Source organism: Cryptomeria japonica, chromosome 6, assembly GCF_030272615.1.
Source record: "Cryptomeria japonica chromosome 6, Sugi_1.0, whole genome shotgun sequence".
NCBI lineage: Eukaryota > Viridiplantae > Streptophyta > Pinopsida > Cupressales > Cupressaceae > Cryptomeria > Cryptomeria japonica.
This window is the reverse complement of record NC_081410.1, coordinates 14803959-14826602: the sequence shown is the minus strand read 5'-3', so window position 1 is coordinate 14826602 and position 22644 is coordinate 14803959. Positions and strand designations below refer to the sequence as shown.

At 41.1% G+C, this 22644-nt stretch overlaps 1 protein-coding gene across 6 annotated transcripts in view; it reads left to right on the top strand.

Moving 5' to 3' along the window:
• LOC131048035 (uncharacterized) overlaps nt 1-22644 on the top strand; it is a 298163-nt gene that overhangs the window by 45716 nt on the left and 229803 nt on the right. For all 6 annotated transcript variants that reach the window (XM_059207094.1, XM_057981866.2, XM_057981863.2 and 3 more), the window contains one exon: nt 14022-14099. In XM_059207094.1, the coding sequence (XP_059063077.1) occupies nt 14022-14099 (78 nt within the window). The remainder of the gene's footprint in view (nt 1-14021; nt 14100-22644) is intronic.

The following is a 22644-nucleotide window of genomic DNA, read 5'->3' as shown; positions in this document are numbered from 1 at the left end:
TGGAGGCATGGGAGGATGGCGAATTTTGTATTGCATGCCCTCGAGATACTGGTCCACGTGTTTTAAACCGTCCTTCCAGCTGGAGCGATTACGCTCAAAGCATAATATGTCTGAATGGAACTGACCAGCAAAACTCAAGTCCTTAGTGGAATAGGTAATCCTATCCGTTCCCAATCTTTCTTCCCAGCCCGGCTGGATTGCATTATCGGACAAGTCGTTTATCCATCCCGAAACCATTGATCGGAGGATGGTCTTACCTAGTTCTTGCATGTTTCCCAGAATCACTTCACATGCGTCACTCTCCTTGTCAATAATTTCTTTGGTGTCGTTCTTCATGGTGATAGTCCAGTACCACTCCTTAAGAACATTGATGCTATGAGGATCTAGGATGGCGGACAATGTAGGAATTTGCGCGTGTCCAGAAAAGAGCTCTCATGAGGGGAAGGGTAGTGGCTGCCACTTCGTGCATGTGAAGGGATTCCCTCTTTACCTCTAATAACTTGACTAGAGTGAGCTCTCGATGGAGGGCCATTTCTTTTACTTCCTTAAGGATCTGCTCTCCCTTTTTCTTGATGTCTTGCATCCATTCCCTGATGGCCTTTGCGGTGTCCCGTACTCCTTCAAATTTTGTTGTGGTCCTTTGCGCCAATGCTGTCGGGGGAATATGGGATTCAGAGGCATTGTGCAATGGCCTTAGGAGTTGATCGATGTATCCTTCGGCTTGCTCAACACGAGCCCGATACATGTCCTTTTCAGCTGTGATTTCTTCGAGCTGCTTGAGTATATTTTGCACTGAATCCTTAAATTCTTCTTTTTCTTGCTCTTTAGTGGCTCGTCCGATGGGGACAGTTGTGATGCTATAATCTGCCAGCGTATTCTGATCTGCTGGCTTGTCTACAAGCGGGGTGGCAATGTGAAGAGTGCGGTTCCTTTACTCGTCTTTGGTCACTCTAGAATATGCCCTGGGTTTTTTCTTCCCCTTAGCTTTTGCTTGGTCTATGCGCGAGAAGATATCCTCTAGATCAATAGGTGGTCTGGTGGCGGCCTTGCGTTGGGCTCTGGCAATCAACCACTCTTGAGGCACTGTCTGGGTTGATGATAAGGTTAAGTCTGCATTTTGTTCTTTGACGTTCTCAGCCGACTCATCACAGATTCGCAGCTGCCCTGCCACCAGAGGAGTGAAAGAGGTGCGAAGCCCTTTGCTTGCAGTTGAATTCTCCCCTATTTCGTTGAACAACTGCCTGACATCTTCATGTGATGGTCATTCTTCAGCTCTTTCGAGCTCATGAGTCTCATCTATCCTTTGTTCTTCTTCGACGGTGGAGTCATGTTTGGCTGCATTGTGGAGCAGCAACTCGTGACGGCTCTGTTGAGTAGGTTCATGCACTTTGACCCCCTGGGTGGATGGAATCTCTCCTTCTATTTGGTTACCTAGTTCGGTCAATTCGAGGGCTCTTAGCTCAGTGTCTAGCACATCGGACGCAGGAGGATCATTGGCTTCAAATGCATCGATGTCGCTCTAGGAAGGTGGAGCAGGTATACAATCCAATTCTACTGCATCGTCGGACGAACTGGGGTCTTTTGAAGATGAAGTGACCTTTGGCCTCTTTATAGGAATCTTTTCCCTTCTTGTTCTTTTGGACGTCCGAGTCCCTCTGCAAGCCTTAGCCTTCTTCCTTTTCTTTGGTTTCTTAGTTCCCTCCCGGGGTGCACTAGACATTCCTTCATCTTCTGAAGACTGAGAATCGAGGCTGCCCATTAAGTGGTAAGTGAACTGGACTCCCTCATGGATTAGCCTTTCGATCTGCTAATGTAACCATTGATCTGTGTACCTTGCTGGGGCTGCCATGACTGCCTCGAAATCAGTGATTGGGTCCTGGGACCAATCAACGCTTGGCAAGAGATGCCTTATTGCTTCAAATTCTTGGACCTGGAGGCAATTCCCTGAATCTGTGAGCTGATCTAGGACCCGGCGGTATTCAAAGAGTCGCATTTGCTGCACACTCAGTCTAGAATATTCCCGTCTCCTGACCTTGTAGTCATCAGAGCAATTCTTCCAATAGTCTTCAATTGATTCCTTTGCTTTGTACTGCCTACCATAGGCTCTTTTCGCCAAATTATCATGATCAAAATATTTTCTTGGAAAATGGTCCTATAGGCCATAAGAGGCCAACTCTGCAAGGGACTCTTCTGCTAGGGTAGGGGTCTTCAAGTGGATATCATGGTTGCCTATGATCATAGGGAATGTGAATCCAGCCTGCTTGCTTTCTCGGAGTAAGATGCCGGCCAGGTGTGACTGCCTTGCAACCTCCATAAGAATTACTTTGTCGGTTGGGTACTGTGGAAGTCGGAGGGGGGAACCATCGAAACCAGCTATTCGGATGTAAGAGAACCTTGGGAACTGAATGAACTAGGCTCCATACCTCTGTACTAGAGTAGTAGCTTTCTCTGAGAGCCTTATGTGTAATCCTCCCTGCATTAGCCTGACTAGGTGCATTGTGAAGGCGTCATTGATGCGTTCATACTGACTTACTGCATAAGCTGGGCTGCTCTTTTCCCTCTGAGCTATATCTTGGTAGTGCAGTTGGGGGTAACAATCATAGACCTTTACTTGACCGGGCCCATTCCCGATTTCACCTTTCATTATCAATCCTGGCAGTGGCTGGTTCTTGGCGAACATATAGACCAAATAAGAGGTCATGGTGAAGTACTTCTTCGTTTCGAGCTCAATCAGCTGAGTGTGGATGTTATCGCTTATGATCTGGGCCCAGTCAAACTTAGACTTCCCGACGAAGACCTGCTTTGTAAAATAGAACATCCACTCTTCAAAGTAGTTGGACTTAGGAAGTCCCATGACTCGGCTCAGAAATGTGACCATATCCCCATGTTCATTATGAAAATCACTCCTGGGGGTCTTTTTCACAATTCTGGCACTTGAAAGCCTCTTTTCTTTGTACCATTCTTCGTTGATCAGTGCTTTGCATCGGGCCGGATTCATATCATATGCCCCTTGTGCTTCATCTATGGTTGTAGCTGTGGGATTGTTTGGAAAGGGGATGTCAAATGCATCACCAATGGCCTCAGGAGAGAAGTCGGCGATAGTCATATTCTCGAGGAGCACTAGTCTGGAATTTGGCTCATAATGCCGGGCAGCCTCTACTACTAATTCATAGTTCTGTATCGTTGGAGGAAATTCCGCCGCTTCGGCGATGCCACTTTCCACCATCTGCCTAGGCCTGCCATATGCGTCGGGTGAGAAGACCCGATTCCTGAAGTCTTGAATATCAATATGGCCAAGGTCGGTATCACCGATATTATCCTAGACGCTTTGAACCTTCGACTCCCTCAATCCTCCCCTCTGATATTTATACTTCATCCTTTCAACCTTACGCGGGATATCTGATTTGGATGCTCGCGAGGTCTCGGCTGCAGCGGGCGTCTTTGATGATTCTATTGCCGATTTAGGCATTAATCTTGCACAGACGGACACAGATTACGAGGTGATACAAAAGAAGTAAGGCGGGTTAGATAGAAAATACTCCAACATTCAAAGGTTAATTCAAAATTTAGATTGGACATGGAGCGACATTTCTAGCTAAAAGGGCTTAATCAATTTTAACCACAACATTCCTGAAGATTCTTTTTTTTTCATTGCGAATTTATACTTATCATTTTCTGGATTTTGGATTAGTTTTCAACAGAGACAAAGCATGAAAAGTTCTCCTAAGTTTGAAAAAAAAGATGCAATTTCTGGTGAAGCCTTAGGAGTGAATTCTAGATTTCGAGTGCTTTGAACAACGTTTTATAAGCGAAAGAGATGCAGATTTCAAAAATTCAAGCGTTTTGATCAAATTTCACGCATTTGTCTATTCGATTTAAGCATTTTCAGATGATCATACGAGACAAAGCGTACTTACCTGATGAGAGCGGATGGCGAGAGATTGCCCGACCTTGCCGCGTGAAATGAACGAACGATTTTGCAAAGTTTTGAATTCCAACGGTTATCTCTTTGGTTTAAATTTTTCGCGGTTGTTGGACGAAAGAGAATTTATCATTTTAAATGGTTTTTACCCTGGGTAATTGGCAATCTAAATTTGAATGCTTTGGAAAAGTTTACACAACGTTTTACCTTGAATACGATTTACACGAAATTGGCTCTATTTCCCCTTTCAAATCTGACGTGATCTTTCCTTGCACGAAATGCAGCAGCGTTGAGGGAGGGTTATCAAATTTTGAATCTCCCAATCTGGGCCTGCACGAAGCGATTTTGGAGAAGTGGAGGACTTTAAAATTTCGAATGATTTCACCTTTCAACTTCGGACCTTGGAGAGTTTTGGAGGCCCTTTGAAATTTAAATTTTGCCTTCTATTCAATCCCAAGGGCAAACTTCGGATCAATAACGTTTTCTTCTTTCGCTTTCGCAAATTTCGTGTTTCACATTTCACGATTTGCAGGCTTCTGACGAATTTCGGAGCACTTGTGTTTTGGCGAACTGAAGTTTTCGGAGGAATCACACTATTTGCAAGAAAACTTCAGACCTACCTCAGGCAATTTAACGTTATTTGCAAGCTCCGCAAAACCTTGGAGTCATGGCATCTTTCGCGATTTTGGCAATTTCTGGGGGATTTCGGAGCTCACCGCCTTGGAGAAAACTTCGGAGCTTGGAGAGTTTTGGAAAGTTCGCGATTTTAACCTATTGGAGCTTTGGGCGTTCAAAGTGTATTTCGCGACTTGGAGACAAACTTCGGAGTTCTCAACGTTTTGTATTCATCGCAATTTCGGACCTGTTGACGTGTATTTTGTACACTATCAAACACAGAATAAAATACCCAAGGGTACCTTATCCTCTCTTGAATAAAGCCTCCGAATGCTGAAGATGTCGCGAAAAGGTTCAATCGGGATGACTTCAAGGTTCTTGTATGTAGGGTCTCTACGTGTGGATAAGCTCTCTGTGGTATGATGTGATTTGTTGGAATCACAAGGGGCCTTACACTTGATGACTGAACTTCTGATTTGCTAGAACATAGGATTTTACTAGCTTTGAATTGAAAAAAAAAAAAAAAAAAAAAAAAAGGGAAAAAAGATGAGGGCGAGGAAAGAATCTAATCCTAACACTAAGAATGTAAGAGCAATGAATGATCTTTGATGGAATTCTAACTAAGTCTTGTTTTGACATCACAGGAACATCTCCACAAGGTTAGTGCGATCTTCGAAGGAAAGCTTTATGATGTTCAAATCATCACTGCAGGCATAGACACCATCAGGTTGATGTATATCAATGAAGAAGCAACAATTGAAGTTAAGCTTAAGCTGAATGATTCCAGTTGACTACACAAGGCAAGTCTGCAATCAACAAACTGCTAGTAGTATGGATATACGAATTCCACCATCAATCAAGCACATTTCTTCCACTCATCTAATAACACGAAATCAAATATGAGAAGTATAGAGACCATGCAAATTGTTGAATCGACCCATAAATTTCACCATTTCTTCAATGAAGTTACAAGTCTTTTACAACAACATCTTGGCAACAATCTTTGCCTTCTCTCTCTACTCTAATCTAATTGCTATTCTATCAACTAGCTAATCACCTTCTAACTACTCTCTATCTACTAAGTCCTTTCTAACTGCTTTCTATCTAATGCCTCTATAAAATGAAGAGCCAGGGCTTATATAGTGCCCACAATACAATTCGATGGCTAAGATCAATTTGAGATCAATGGCCAAGATTCAATACTGAAAACCCTAATTAGGGTTTGTTACAACCATTACATAACATTTAATGCTTGACCAATGAAATAATTGTATTGCTTGGACACATGTCCTCTCTGGAAAATTCGACCAATGGATAGCTGGGGTAGGTACATTGAAGTTTGTGCCATCTCCCATGAGTTAGGTACATTGAATCTGGACATGCTGAGGTGGACCACACTGACTGCTTCTTCAACGAACCCTTTGCTCTGACTCCTTTTGTCTTTGATGTGCAGGATGTTGGTGTACCTCGCCTTGAAATCCTGGATTGGAAGAGGTTATTCCTGATGATGTTTGATCGAAGAAGGCCGTCCTTGTCGATGCTAGGCTGGAGGAGGTCGTCCTTGATCCGGCTTGATTTTACAACTCTGGGATCTCCATTTGATGCCTACACAAAATATTAAAGTTAGTCTTTTGAGCATCAAACCTTAAAGTATGAAATTTAAGACCTTTCAAAGGTAAAACTTAAGATATTAATTTGAAAAAAGTCATGATAAATCAAGAACTACACATTTTCAAATTAATAATGAATGGAAATCGGATTTTCAAGACTTAGATTTTACAAAATTGCAATGGGATCACAATAAGTCTTGAATGAGATCTTCAAAAAAGTAATTCTTCATACCTTCCCTTGATTGCTTAACCACAAAACCTTGGCAAAAGATGAAAGAAAACCGGATTTTGATGGACAAGCTTAGATTATAGTCCTCCCTTGGATGAATTACGCCTCCTCTGGCTTGAAAAAGAACTTCACCTTCCACTAGTTTCTCCAAAATCTGGAAATTCACCTTCAAATAGACTAGCTTTCGCACCTCTTTCTTTGCTCCTCAAATCGCACTTGAAGTAATGAATGAATGATGATTAAAATTGCTGAAAACACCCTTATTATATAGGGCGCTCACCATTTCATCTCCCCATAGGCCGACTTGGCAAAATAGGCCAAAAAATAAATAAATTTGCAAAAACAAGAGGCTGACCTAATAAAATAGATAAAAATAATACCTCAAGTGCTCCTTTTTCAATTTTAATTTCACAAAAATTAATTTTAAATGCCTTAATAATAAAAAATCAATTTTTTTGAGGCTAAAAATTAATTTATTAAATGCCATGCGCCTTTATTAAATGCCAATTTAATTTAATTTTTTCCAACTATTTTGAAATTGGCGATTTTGGCATTTCATGCGATTTGGAGGACATCAACGTTGGGATATGGCAAAAACAAAGAATGTCAATAACTTCGCTCTGGTCCTTGGGAGAGGGACAGGAGCACTTTTTCATTTTTGGGCTAGGATTCTCAATTTTTTGAAGTCAAACCTTTGTTCACCATGCTTTAGAGGATCCTTACCATCTCACACAACTTTGCCTTAGCATAATCTTGGAGGGAATTTGTTGTTTTCATAAAAAGCGCTCTGGTCCTTCAGTGAGGGACAGGAGCACTTTTGAGTCCATTGCACAAATTCTTGATCACATCAACTTCAAATTACCCTCAAGGCGTAGAACATCATTCCCCACTCCTTCTTGAGTCCTGGAAACAAAAATAGCATTTCAAAATGTAAGGTAAATGGGCATATTTGGAGATTTCGCCCTGGTCCCTTGGTGAGGGACGGGACCACTTTTGCCAGTTGTCGTCAAAATTTGCAACTCTCGCATCTCAATTCCACTTCAAGGCATTTTAAACACTTTTTCAAACTTGCGCCTTGGCCTCAATTTGTCCAAAATTGGTGAGAAAGGCTAGATAACATGTTTTTCGCCCTGGTCCCTTGGTGAGGGACGGGAGCACTTTTGCAACTTCAAGCTTATCCGTCCTTTGCTAGCTTCCCAAATTATCTTCAATGGGCTAATCATGTCCTCTTCCATTCATTTCAATCACAAACTTGCCTTGTCTTTGCAAGAAATTTACACTTTCTTGGAAAATCGCTCTGGACCCTTGGAGAGGGACTGGAGCACTTTTTGGAAAATCGCTCTGGCCCCTTGGAGAGGGACAGGAGCACTTTTTGCATCTTGGTGTATTTGTTTGTCTTTTAAACCTTCAATCGTGTCCAAGGCATAAAACATCATTCGTCCTTCCCATCCAAGTCAAGTTTTGCCATAAAATATCAAACAAAGAGGAGAAACTTGAAAAAGTGCCATAGTCCTTCAGTGAGGGACAGGAGCACTTTTTGTCATTTGGGTTGATTTACTCCTTTGTGAACCGCTTAAATTATATTCAATGGACAAAACATGCTTCCCTTAACCTCTTCAAACCATAAAATCACTTTAATCTTGCAAAGGCAGTGCAAATTTGAAATTCAAGCTCCGGTCCTTCAGTGAGGGACAGGAGCACTTTTTGCTTTGCAAGCCAAATTGTCTCACTTTTCATCTCGAAATTCCTTTGCTAGGGAAGATTTCATCTTACTTCACGCTATGAATAAAAGTTAATGTCCAAAAGAGGTCTAAAATTGTGCATATAAAGAAAAGCGCTCTGGTCCTTCGGTGAGGGACAGGAGCACTTTTGACCTTCTAGGCAAAAACTCCATCATTTCATTGTCTTTGATCAAGTCGGGATGCTCTATCACGTTCATTTTGTCCTTCACCATGCCTTTGATGTTTCAATTTGACCAAACAAGGCCAGGAATGGCTCAAATAAGTCTTTTCGCCTTGGACCCTTGGTGAGGGACAGGAGCGCTTCGCCTTGGTCCCTTGGAGAGGGACAGCAGCGAAATGCGCTCTGGATCCTCAGTGAAGGACAGGAGCTCTTTTTGACATTTCCTTCTATGTTTCTTCTTTCTTATACTTTAAGTTATATTCCATATATACTTTCAGGATGTTTGAGAGTGGTTTCAGACCTCCAGGAGTTATATTGCAAAATCTAGTTTTTTGAGGTTTTTCAGTTTCCAGACTTAGTCAAATTTCAAGATCAGGACTTTCAGACTTAGCCAAATTTCAGGATCAGTTAATCACTCAAGCCGGACTTGCTATCCATGTGATCCCCTTGGCGATACTCAAAACGCAAAGGCTAAAAGACAAAACCCTAAAAGACCTAAAAACAAGCCCTAAAAAGCAAAAAAGCAGGGGTCCCCATTTGCAATGGGGCGATGTGTGAAAACGTCACAATAGGACCTAGGGAATGATTTTGCTTATTTCGGAGCTATTGGACGTTTCCGCCAATTTCATCGCCTTTCACTTTCGGCTCCATGGTCCAATTTTGAGGATCAATGTGAATTTCGGACCAAAAGACGCATTATGTAGAATCGACGCTCTTTGGCATTTCGGAGCAAGGGTTCGAATTTGGGGGGTTATAAAGCGAACTTCGGACCAAAACGCCCTTTTTTAACTTTTCGATGCTTTTCACACTTTCCAAAATCGCCCTAGGGTCCGAAAATGAGGACTTCAAGTGATTTCGGAGCTTAAAGCATTTTTGCGATTTTACCATTATTTCGAAATTTCAGAGCTGGGGTCCGAAATTGAGGTTTTGAGTGTTTTTCGGACCTCAGTGTCTTTTGGGAATATTTCGCGTTTTACACTTTTATCCTAAGGTTCGAATTTGGACGCCTTAAGTGATTTCGGACCTAAGCGCTCTTTTTACAAATTCGATACACTTTCACTTACCCCCCCAGGGTCTGAAAATGGAGGCTCATGGCGAGTTTCAGACCTAGAGGGTCCTTTTACACATTTCGGAGCCTCAACGCCTCTTTTGCGATTTGCCATTTTTTTAAATTTCGGAGCTAAAGTCCGAATTTGGGGCTTCAGGGCGTTTTTTGGACCTTGAGGGTCTTTTGGGAATATTTCGTGTTTTTACACTCCAGTTTTCGCCCCAGGGTCCGAATTTGGGCATTTTTTAGTGATTTTCGGACTTGGAGCTACCTTTTGCAACGTTTAAAAGCATTTTTCATTATTTTCGGACCAAATGGGAAACATCAAATTTTGAAATTTTCGCCCTAGGGTCCGAAATTCGACCCCCTGGGCGATTTTAGCAACTTTTAACTTAGTGAAATTTCAACCCTTTGGGCCTCTGGGTCCGAAATTTGGCCCAGTCGCAGACTTGCTCGAAAAGACGCGAGACACTCTGCGCGAAACTCAACAGGGCAAAGACGAAAGGCTCAAAATAAGAAGGGGGGACCCTGTCGGCGACAAGGAGCGTGTGCAATGCACAACAGTAACACCGTTTGCTGACCATATGGTTTCACACGTTTGACAATGGTAGACGGGATCTTCCTTCCCGTTGCCGTTGAACTTCGGTAGTTTCTGTTTACTCGCCATTAATGGGGGTCGTCTCCCCTAAGGTGGCTATGGCTGTGTCTGAGCCCTTGCGCCGCTCCCTCTGGCGCTGGTGGTGTGTCCAGCGGACTGGGGGTATAGTGTTTTGCCTGTCATGTGTCGCACCTACAGCCGTACGGTTGTCGTCCCCTTCGTTCTCACCCGTGCCCACTCCTGGCTCCCTTTGGTGATCCTCACTTCGTGGTGTAAGGGATAAGTTTCTAAACTGATCCCGAGTCTCCTCGACTAGATTCCGCTGTAACCTTGTTTCCTCCAGAAACTCTTCGTGGCTCCGCACCCTACGATGTTCTGGCGACGCGTAGAAATTTCCCTCGGCTTCTGCACCCTCCGTGACACCTCCTTGGTTCCCCTCGGGCCACCCTTCAGCAAGTCGTCCTTCGGCAAGTTGCCTCAGCCTCCATCTACGTTCTACTTGCTGCTCCAGAATCAAGGCCCTCTGCACAGCCTCCCACTCGGCTTTTTCTGCTTTTTAATTTCTATCTTTATTCAATAGGTTGGGCATTAACCACTTCCGTACATAGCAAGCACACGCGATGCACACAAAAAAAAAAAGAAAACCTTTATTATTTTTCCTTTCGGCCACAATTTATCTCAAAATTGTGGCGGGATTATTACGGGGTTCAATTTCCCCTTCGCCTCTTGCCATCACGCTCTCCGTCCCACGACGATTGTTCTGTTTGCGCATCGTCGGCCTCTGGGTTAATCTCACCGACGGGTAGGCCCATCGTGTCCGTACGCCATCTGCGTCTTCCGTTCCCGAGTACGTCTAGGCAGTGGCGCCAAATGTTTACCCTCTTGGGTGAATAACTTAAAGTACACAGATAAAACACGTAATGCAGAATAATAATGCCATAGATATCAGATAAAGTATAAGTGATGTTATTCCCTTCCTCATTGTTCCCTCACAAGTTACATTCAGAAGTATTTAAAGGTACCGAGGGGGTGCGAGCGCCAACAGTCGCACTGCAACTACCACCCCGCGGTTGCCAACTAACCAAGACAATTACAACTTAATTAACTAGTTTTATTTTCATGTACAATATTGCCGCCAACAACTTCAAGAAATCGATTTCCAAAGCAAAATTGTTTCTTCAGGCCTCGATTGTGCACCTAGATTCAATATTGGTGCTAGAAGAAGTCAAAATAGATCTATTCCTTGAAGATCTACAAAAGTTTTTAACACTAGGAATATCCAATGGAATTGTTGGGTAGCTTGTTTAGCTATCTCTATTTTTTATCTAGGTTGGTTATTTGAGTGAGATATATTTGGAGGGATTCATATTTTTGAGGCAAACCTATTTTTAAATTTCCTTTCATGCACTTTAAAATTTTGATAATGTTTAATTTCATTACATATTACACTCAACTATCAGTTTAGCTGATATGGTGTATGTTTTAGTTTGATTTTGGTGGCTACGATCAATTCATAATAATGATTGCATTCATGCAAAGCTATTCCTAGGATAGGAGTAGCAGGTAAATTCTTTTATTCATTTCATGTAGTTTTTGTAAATAGTATAAATAAGTGCTTTCCCACTTAGATTTTGTAATGTCCCTAATTGGGATATTAGCTTGATTCACCACATTTTCAAAATCAAACACAAACTCTTGCATTTTTTGATCACTAAGATCCAATGGGAACTAGGTGAGAGCATACGGTAGTTGAGATGTGAACAGTAATATATTTCACTTATTGGTGGCAATCTGCACAGTTTCTATCAAATTGAAATAAGGAAATGCAGATCTTGGTGGCTATGCTATCCAATCTCTGTTACAATGTCAGTGCAGATATAATACGGTATTTGGTGGCAAACCTCCCAGTATTCATTTACAAAATTAACGCAAATATTATCTGGCCTTCCAAATTTACGACATAAATTCTAAAGCTTGTCCGGTGGAGAACCACACAAATTCCTCCAATGAATAACTTTGGAGATATGCAATTAATGCTGTAGGCCCCTTTAATTTGCAGCTTCTAAAAAATGGAACTTAATGTCATGGATAGCTGATCACAAATAATTACTATGTCAGTGAAATCCCAAACACCCATAATTTCCTGAGTATTTATTAATAGCAGATTATGGTTTTTGGAAGAAATAAACAGTAAAATATTGGACTTATAAAAAGCTGATCGATCCCCATAAAGCTGATAAACCATCAAGAAAATTGCAACTCCTTATTGGATTATAAATGACTCTATAAAAGGAGGGTTATAAGGAGGGTTTTACTTTTGACCTCTGAATTTAATTAGAAATCGTAAATGACCTTAATTATAATTTATTTATTTTCTACAATAGATAGGTTCATATACACACAACTTTTTGTCTAGACTAGGAATGCTAAAAATGATTTGTGCTCTAGATTGAGAAAACAAAAGATAGGTTTTTAAATTGGGTTTATTTGAAGAGTCTTCTAAATGCCAAGTCATAGAGAGCTTCCCTTACTAATTCAAATAACAGTTTACTATACGTGCTGTTCCATTTTGTGTCACATTAAAAGGTGTGAATTAAAATGCTAACATTGTTGAAGTTGTTTTTTGGTTTATTAATTTTTCTTGTGAGTCATTATGCAATGTTCTATAGTTTATGTTATGTTATCTAGTTAGTTTGCTTGCAAATCTTCAGATTCAATACATATTTTGGATCTTGAGGTACAATCGTACGATCTTGAGGTGGGGATAGAGCGTGAGCCTTATTCTACATGTCAATGAATCTTTAATGAAAAGAACAAATTGTAGCTGGCACCTTGTTGAAGAACCTTGGTTTAGTCTGTTGGTTAAGGCTCAAAAGTAAAGTTTGAGATTTCTTCTTCTTATTCTCCTAGAATAATGGCTTGATTTTCTAGCTAGAATAGGTGAAGCCTACTTACAAAAACAATTCTCCACTTCTTGTAGTAGCTTTCTGAATATTTATAGTAATGGACCAATTTCGAAAGTAAAATTCTTTCAACATATGCTGCCTTAGCCAACCATACAATATTGATATTAAATTGCCATGTTTTTTTTTCATCTTCCTGCATCTAAGGTGAATATCTCTTTAGAATGGATGATCTTTCTGCAAAAATTGCATGGAATCTAGTTTCATCTACTTAGCACATGAACTTCCTTGCATCTAACAAGGTAATATTGTTATGAAAATTTTCTGTAGAAGGAAGAGAGAACATGTGATATATTTTTAGTTGAAAGCAAATATCATGCATCTAATTTGGAAGTAAATAGAAAATCGAGTCCAATGAGGGCTGTATATTTACAACTTTAGGGAGGGCTGTATATTTACAACATTAGTCATATAACTTCATTCACTAAGAGAAACTTATAAATTATTAGCTTGCAGAGTTTAGCTTGTGATTATCAAGCACATTTGAAACCATATCTAGAAGGTAGCTAATGTGAGTGTGACATAGCACTATATGTGGTTGGTTTCCATGTTGTGAAACAGATAATTTACGCACAATTGTTTATGTCTGTTCCTATCATAAATGAATGGGCTGCTGTGAATGGATATTTTAATTGTTAATTGTTTCTGCTAGCTTGCACTTTTTATTTTGCAAATGAGCAATTACTTGCTTTTGCAGGATGTTTGGAGGTGGAAAACTAAAGGTGGGGTTCTTGTTCACTAAATACAAATATTATAAACTGATGGTTTACTTGCAATCTTACAATTCCAAATGTACACTAAATAAAGTATTCCTTATTGCAATTCGTAGGATTATAGAATTTCTGTTTGGCAATGCTTTTTAGCAAATAACAGAGTGGATTGTTTTCTGAAGGATCAGCATAGTATTGATATTTCTTGGAAATGTAAACTTGGCACTAAACGTATTTTTCTTTATTAATGAGGGTAATGGGGTATGTTATTGACAAAGGAGGAGTCAGTTTAATTATTTCTGTTTTAAAATGTTGCTTTCAATGCACTTTGATTTGTAGTACTTTGCATGTGCATTGTTGTAAACTACAAAGTTTCATATTGCAGGCTGCTATACTTAATAAATTGGAATTCTATCTTATGCAGTTGTTGCAGTGGAAATTCGACTGGAATTACATGGTCAGGGGTTTGGTCCTGGATAAGAAACGAGGTAACATCCTAAAGGTGAGTATTCATGTTTGTTAATTGTTGCTTCTTAAACATGTGTGAATATTGGAGAATTTTACAGTTTTTTTCAATAAAGCATTTTAATAACTTACGTAAGGGTTGGGTTTGTGATGGAAAATGTACTTTTCTTTTTCCTTTAAGTTGTGGTACCTAAATCTTGATCTTGAAGATCGAGTTTTTTCATTTGGAAATGGACTTGATTTCATATAGCTGGTGTTTTGGTAGTCTACCAAATTATGTGATGATTTATTAGTACTCTACTACATAGTTTCAAGTCAATCTCCATTAACCCATACTTCATGAGAAGTGGTTCACAATAACCCATCTTTCATGACCATGAATGGTCCTTTTAGTTCTCATTACATTGTAGGTGATGCTCACTAGGGCGAATTGGTGGAAATTTTCCTTGTCATGTCCCCTTCTCAAAAATAATAGGTGATGCTCACTAGGGCGAATTGGTGGAAATTTTCCTTGTCATGTCCCTTTCTCAAAAATAAAATATTTGGGAGATTTGTAACCTATTTCTTTATTTCTTGTAGGCTAAGGGATAAAGTTAGGGAAATAGTTCAATAATAATGTTTTAAGTTAGTCCTAGTAATGTTATTTTAAGACATTGTAAAAGGACAACTTAGTTTTTATTATTAGTTTAATAAAGTGTGTTGTCTAAATGGGACATAATAAGCCCTTATTTAATATTTGTTCAAAAACTGGTCCTGTGCCCACTCCGAAACCCTCTAGGAGCGGGAGTAGTAATGGTAGCACCCTGTTGACGTGTCTAAAGTCGCATTGCTGCAAACTCCATATGGCCAACGCAGAATAGAATAAACTTGCTGAGTATCCTATCCTCTCTTGAGATAAGGAAATCCCTAGTGCTATTTTCTACGTTTGATCAAAAGGGACAACCTCAAGGTTTCGTTTGTCAGGGCTTGACTACGGGATTACTCAGTGGTTTGATGTGTTTTGCTGGAAACACAAGGGGGACTTACGGTGAAATAGGCAATTGTTGGATGAGTTCCCCAAAACTTTAATGGTCTTGCTTATCAAATGGTTTAAGTTGGGTTGATACTGCTTTCAATAGGACTGCGGATTCTCTTGATAAAAAAGGGGAAAAAAGAGGGATAGAGACAAAAAATATAAATTTTAACTAAGATAGCAGATTTAGTAAACAGACGGACACCTCCAAATAACTAAATTAAGCATTACCAGCCATTTAAGCACAACACTTGCATCAATCTAGTGTGATCTTCAAGGGAAAATTGGATTTTCATGCTATTAAATACAACATCAGAATTTTGACATTCATTCAGTGAGCATTCAACAACCGAACTAAGCATGTGAAAGGTTCAGATTAACCATGCAGAAGAAAAGACAATCAGCCATTCCCTAATGGTATGAACAGCGAGGATTCTATCAGATGTTTACTTAGAAAATGCTATATAAAAGAAAGAAGCATAACTGAAAAATTCTAAATTAATGAAGAAGGAGACCATGCACTCATAAGGAAATTTGAAACAGTCTTAACTTTGCATTAAATCCTGTAAATTTCGCCATAGCTTCAACAACAATCCAAAAACTTCTTACAAAATGAGGGAAAACGAGTCCTTTAAATAGGCTTCAAAAATGGATGAATGGCCAAGATTTAATCTAAACAAGTGGCCCAGATTCATCCATAAAACATGGCTGCCCATACCCATAAATGGGAGGCAAATATCAACAACCACCCCAAAGGGAGTAATAACTACCCAAAAAGGTAATTAGAACTTATCCAAAATAATCCAAAAGGTGCATACACATAAAGTTTTACATTTAGTTGACTTGGAAGTCAAACATGACCCTTTGGCCAAAAGTGCACTTTCAAGATTTAAAAGGAAAAAGCACTTTCTAGGAAAGCACTTTCTCTTTTCCATTTGTAGATTCCTTTTCCAAGAACTCATCTTTACCATGCAAATACTCCTGCCAAAGATCACGACCTACCGCACGTTCCTCACGAATATACTCCTGGAACCTGATGCATAATTGGAATAGCAGACTGAATGGAGGCATAGGAGGATGACGAATTTTATATTGCATGCCTTCGAGGTACTGGTCCACGTGCTTCAAACCATCCTTCCAGCTGGAATGGTCACGCTCGAAGCACATGTCTGAATGGAACTGACCAGTAAAACTCAAGTCCCTAGCGGAATAGGTAATCCTATCCGTTCCCAATCTTTCCTCCCAGTCTGGCCGTATTACATCATCGGACAAGTCATTTTTCCATCTTGAAACCATTGATCGGAGGATTGTCTTACCGAGCTCTTGCATGCCTCTCAAAATTGCCTCGCATGCGTCATTTTCTTTATCAATGATTCCTCGTGTCATTTTTCATGGTGATAGTCCAGTATCATTCTTTAAGAGTGCTGATGTTATATGGATCGAGGGTGGTGGACAATCTAGGAATCTGTGACTGGGTCCAGAAAAGAGCCCTCACGAGGGGGAGAGTTGTGGCAGCCACTTCATGCATTCTGAGGGATTCCCTTTTTACCTCTAATAGCTTGACCGGAGTGATCTCTCGATGGTGGGCCATCTCTTTTACTTCCTCAAGGATTTGTTCTCCCCTTCCTTTGATGCCCTGTATCCATTCCTTGACGGCCCTTGCGGTGTCCCGTACTCCTTCAAATTCTGTTGTGGTTCTTTGTGCTAATGCTGTCGGGGGAATATGGGATTCAGAAGCATTGTGTAATGGTCTCAGGAGTTGATCGATGTACCCTTTGGCCTGTTCAGCATGAGCTCGATACATATCCTTCTCAGCTGTTATCTCTTCAAGTTGCTTGAATATGTTCTGCACTGAATCTTTGAATTCCTCCTTTTCTTGTTCCTTAGTGGCTCGTCCGATGGGGACAGTCGTGATGCTATAATCTGCCACTGTAATCTGATCTGCTGGCTTGTCTACAGGCGGTGTGGCAATGTGAAGAGTACGGTTCCTTTGCTCATCTTTAGTCATTCTAGAATATGCCGTGGGCTTTTTCTTCCCCTTAGCTTTAGCTTGATCTATACTTGAGAAGATGTCCTCCAAATCGATGGGTGGTTTGGTGGCGGCCTTGCGCTGGGCTCTGGCAATTAACCATTCTTGAGGTACAGCCTGGGCTGATGATACGGTTAAATTTGCATTCTGTTTTTTGATGTTTTCAGCCGACTCATCACAAATTCGCAGCTGTTCTGTTACCGGAGGGGTGGAGGAGGTGTCAAGTTCCTTGCTTGCAGCCGAATTTTCTCCCACTTCACTGAATAATTGTCTGGTGCCTTCGCGTGATGGTTTCTTTTTAGTCCTTTCAAGCTCATGGGTCTCATCTGTCCTTTGCTCTCCTTCAACGGTAGAGTCATCTTTGGTAGTATTATAGAGCAGCAATTCATGGCGGCTTTGTTGGGTAGGTTCAGGCACTTCGATCCCCTGAATAGATGGAATCTCTCCTTCCTCAATTTGGTTACCTGGCTTGGCTGATTCAATAACTCTCAGCTCGGCGTCTAGCTTGTCGGGTGCGAGAGGATCATCAACTCCAAATGCATCAATGTCACTTTGGGAAGGCGGAGCGGGTATATAGTCTAGTTCTACTATATCGTCGGACGAACTGGGGTCCTTTGACGATGAAGTGACCTCTGGTCTCCTAATGGGAATCTTTTCCCTTCTTGTTCTCTTGGATGTCCGAGTCCCTCTGCAAGCCTTAGCCTTCTTTCTCTTCTCGGGCTTTTCAATTTCTTCCCTGGGTGGACTGGAAGTTCCCTCATCTTCGGAGGACTGAGAATCGAGGCTACCCATTAAGTGGTAGGTGAACTGGACTCCTTCATGAATTAGTCGCTCAATCTGCTGATGCAACCATTGGTCTGTATATCTTGCTGGGACTGCCATGACTGCCTCAAAATCAGTGATCGGGTCTTGCGACCAATCAACGCCTGGCAAAAGATGCCTTACTGCCTCAAATTCTCGGACTTGCAGACAATTCTCTGAATCTGAGTTGATCTGGGACCCGACGGTATTCAAAGAGTCACATTTGCTGCACACTTAGCTTAGAATATTCACGCCTCCAGACCTCATAGTCATCGGAGCAGTTCTTCCAATAATCCTCAACTGACTCCTTTGCTCAATACCGCCTGCCATAGGCCCTCTTTGCCAGATTGTCATGATCGAAGCATTTCCTTGGAAAATGCTCCTGTAGGCCATAGGAGGCCAGCTCTGCGAAGGATTCTTCTGCTTGTTTGGGGGTCTTTAGATGGACATCCTGGTTGCCTATAATCATGGGGAATGCGAATCCAGCTTGCTTGCTGTCTCTGAGTAAGATGCCGGCCGGACGTGACTGCCTTGCGACCTCCATAAGAACTATCTTGTCGGTTGGGTACCGTGGAAGTCGGAGAGGGGCACCATCAAAGCCAGCTATCCGGATATAGGAGAACCTTGGGAACTGATGAACCAGGCCCCGTATCTTTGTACTAGAATAGTAGCTTGCTCTGAGAGACTTATGTGTAATCCTCCCTACATTAGCCTGACCAGGTGCATTGTGAAGGCGTCATTGACGCGCTCATACTGGCCAACTGCATAAGCCGGGCTGTTCTTTTCTCTCTGAGCTATATCCTAATAGTGAAGCTATGGGTAACAATCGTATACCTTTACTTGATTGGGTCCATTCCCAATTTCACCTTTCATTATCGAACCTGGCAGTGGCTGGTTCTTGGCAAACATGTAGACCAAATAGGAGGTCATAGTGAAGTACTTCTTCGTCTCGAGTTCAATTAGCTGAGTGTGGATGTTGTCGCTTATAATCTGGGCCCAGACAAACTTGGACTTCCCAGCGAAGACTTGCTCTGTGAAATAAAACATCCACTCTTCAAAGTAGTTGGATTTAGGAAGTCCCATAACCTTGCTGAGCAATGTGACCATATCCCCATGCTCATTGTGAAAGTCACTTCTTGGGGTCTTTTTCCCAATTCTGACGCTTGGAGGTCTTCTCTCCTTGTACCACTCTTCGTTGATTAGTGTTTTGCATCTGGCAGGATTCATATCATACGCCCCCTTTGCTTCGTTTATAGTTGTGGCCGTGGGATTGTTTGGGAAGGGAATATTGAATGCATCGCCAATGGCCTCAGGAGTGAAGTTAGTGAGGGTCATGTTCTCGAGGAGCACCAATCTGGAACCTGGTTGGTAATGCCGGGCAACCTCTACCACTAACTCATAGTTTTGCACTGCTGGAGGAAATCCCACCGCTTGGGCGATGCCACTTTCCATCATCTCCCTAGGCCTGCCGTAGGCATTAGGGGAGAAGACTTGGCTCCTGAAATCTTGGATATCGATATGGCCTAGGTCAGTATCACCGACATTGTCCCAGACACTCTGAACTTTTGACTCCCTCAATCCCCCTCTTTGATACTGGTACTTCATCCTTTCGACTTGGCGAGGGATATTTGATTTGGATGCTCGTGATGTCTCGGCTGTAGCAGGCGTCTTTGATGATTCTACCGCTGATTTAGGCATTTATCTTGCACAGTCGGACGCGGATTACGAGGCGATAAAAGGGAAGCAAAGCGGGTTAGATAAAGAATATGCCAGCATTCAAGGATTAATTCAAAAATTGAATTGGAACCAGCATGATTTTGTTAGCTACTAGCTTGATTGATTTAAACATAAATAGTTATGAAGCTTTCGACTGCAGGTTTATATTTAAGCATTTTCAGGATCAATTTTCAAAAGGGACAAAGCTTGAGAAATTTTCCTAAGTCTGAAAATGCAATTTCTGGCTGATTCTTAGGAGTAAGTTCTGATTTCGATTGGTTTGCACGACGCCTTATAAACTGAAATAGATGCGATTCTCAAGATTTCTCTTTTTAATTAATTTTCTGCACACACATCTATGCAATTTGTAAATGTTTCGGGCGATCGAGAGAGGTAAAGCGTACTTACCTAGTGAAAATGGACGGCGAGAAATTGCCCGATTTGCCGTGCAAGAACGGATGGATAGTTCTGCAAATTTTGAATGGGAGGGTCTGCGATTTTGAATTCCAACGGTTAACTTTCTAATTCAAATTTTTGCGACTGTGGTTTGAAAAGAATTTGTAATTTTGAGTTTTAGACTTAGCGATTCTTCACCTTGGATGAAATGGTAATTGAACTTGAATGTTTGAAAGGGTTTATGTCAACGTTTTTACCTTAGGAAATTGTGCTTTCTGGCTCCACCTTTCAAACCTTACGCGATCCTCTCTCACGCGATTTTACCCTAACTTCAGCGGAATGAGGGAACTTTAAAACTTTAGACACTTAGCAGTTTCATCCTCCAAATCGCGAACTTTGGCGGTATGAGGGTTTTGGTAGACTTTTAAACTTCACATCTTCATCCCCCAAATCGCGAACTTCGGATGCTTTCACGTTTTATCCCCTACTGCACTCTCTGCGCTGTGATCTTTGGAGGAATGGGGGATTTTGCCAATTTCGAATTCCTTATATTTGCCTTACGCGTTGCGACTTTTCCCTAGATGGCGAATTTCGGACCTTATGAGGAGTTTGCGAGCAATGCGAACTTTATGGTCATTTTCCAGTTTCGCACCATTTGGTGACTTCGCCAATTTCCACCTTTAGTTTCCTCGCGCACTTCCCCCAACGCGCGATTTTCGGGGATATGGAGGCCCTTTAAAAACTTTAACTTTGTCTTCACCCCAAGTGCGAACTTCGACACTTTTATCCTTTTTGCAAATTTCGGACTTTGTGATCGTTTTGGCAACCTTTTAACTTTTCGGACCATTTGGCCTTTTTTTCAACTTTAAACTTTTTCGGACCATTAGGCACTTTTGTCAGTTTTTTAGCATTTTCGGACCTTAAGGCACTTTTGTCAACTTTTTAGCATTTTTGGACCTTAAGGCACTTTTGTCAACTCTTTAGCATTATTGACATTTCTCTTAAGGGGTCCGAAATTCGGCCCTTTGGGTACTTTTGCCAACTTTTAGCATTTTTGACATTTCTCTTAAGGGGTCCGAAATTCGGCCCTTTGAGAAAATTTCGCTCTTCCTTTGTCTTTCAGTTGGTGAAAATCGCCATTCATTCAAATCTCATGAATTTGGTAAAAACAAGCAGTATGCAATCTCTCTCATTGTTTTACACGAAAACTGGCGACTTTGGGACCTTCATGTGACCTTCATGCGCGTTGTCCTTTACTTGGCGGAATTCGCCAGTCTCTAACATCCTATGCATATTCAAGGCAATTTCACAAGTTTGAACAATCTTTGGAATTCGTGCCCGAGGGCTCGACTAGCCTAATGGAATCATCGGCCCCTTTTCCTCAATCATCATCATCTTATGGACTGAACGCGGGCTCGCTCGAAAGGACGCGAGAGGCTCTGTGTGAAACTCAACAGGGTGAAGACGGAAAGGCCCAAAAAAAGGAAGGGAGGGGGACCCTGTCGGCGACAGGGAGCGTGTGCAACACACAACACACCCTAGGAGCATCCCAACCACCTTGGGTTCTTTGTGGGCTTGCCTTCAACATACCCACAGGGAACACAGGGTGGCTTTAAGATTCCCAAGGCACTCCCAAAAGATCCCAAGTGCTCACTTGATCCTATTTATTAGTATTTTGAGTAAGGATTGTTGTTTGACCAAAAGTATGCTCTGTTGACTATTTTTGTGGCTGCAGTCTTTCTTGTTTACTAGAATTCCTGCTGATTTGACTTGACAGTTTGCTATTTTCACTAGAAATTTAAAGTAAGTTGATTAATTTGACTCGCTAGTGACTATTGTATTTGCCCTTTGATATTCTTTAACAGAGCGAAGTAGCAATTGAGATATCTATAACCGGATTTCAATAGGAAATGTCTTTGAAATGGACCTTGTGGGTAGGAAATGCTCCTCAATTGCCCCAAGAACAGCTAGACATCCCCCTTATTCGCTTAAAAAAAGGGAGACAAAAGAAATCCTACTCGGACAGATTGGATACATTATAAGGGTAGGTTGCACTCCATGATTAATCATTTTAGTTATGGTCATTTAAAATGATCTCAAAATGAAATGGGCTTATATTGCTTAGACATATAAGGCATATTATTTAGTAAACCATCCAATCTTTGGTTCTTGTTGACTTGCACTTAGAAAAGAGGTTTCTATATTTTTACTTGTGTTATGGGGTCATAAAAACCCAATGCTATAGTATTTAATAATTTGAGGAGTTTATAGAGAAGCTAATTCCTTTATCTAGACATATCAATATGCGATTTTCTTAGATTAGTATTGTTTTGATAGATGTTTAAACATCTAGGATTGAAGTGGCCTTTATCATGAATCCCCTCCCTCCCTCCAGTCTAATGTTATGGTTTGTTTTAAAAGTTGTTACAATTTCCTATATAATGAATTTTATTGTATACAATAAATTTTATTATTTCCTTATTTATATTTTGAATGCTCACAATTGCATAGAATGATAAAAAAGATTTGTCCAAAATCCTACATGAATCATATTTGTATGGGCCAACCATAGGACCACCGTGGTTCAAGTATGCAATTGCAACAAAGCTCTAATGATCACAAAACAAC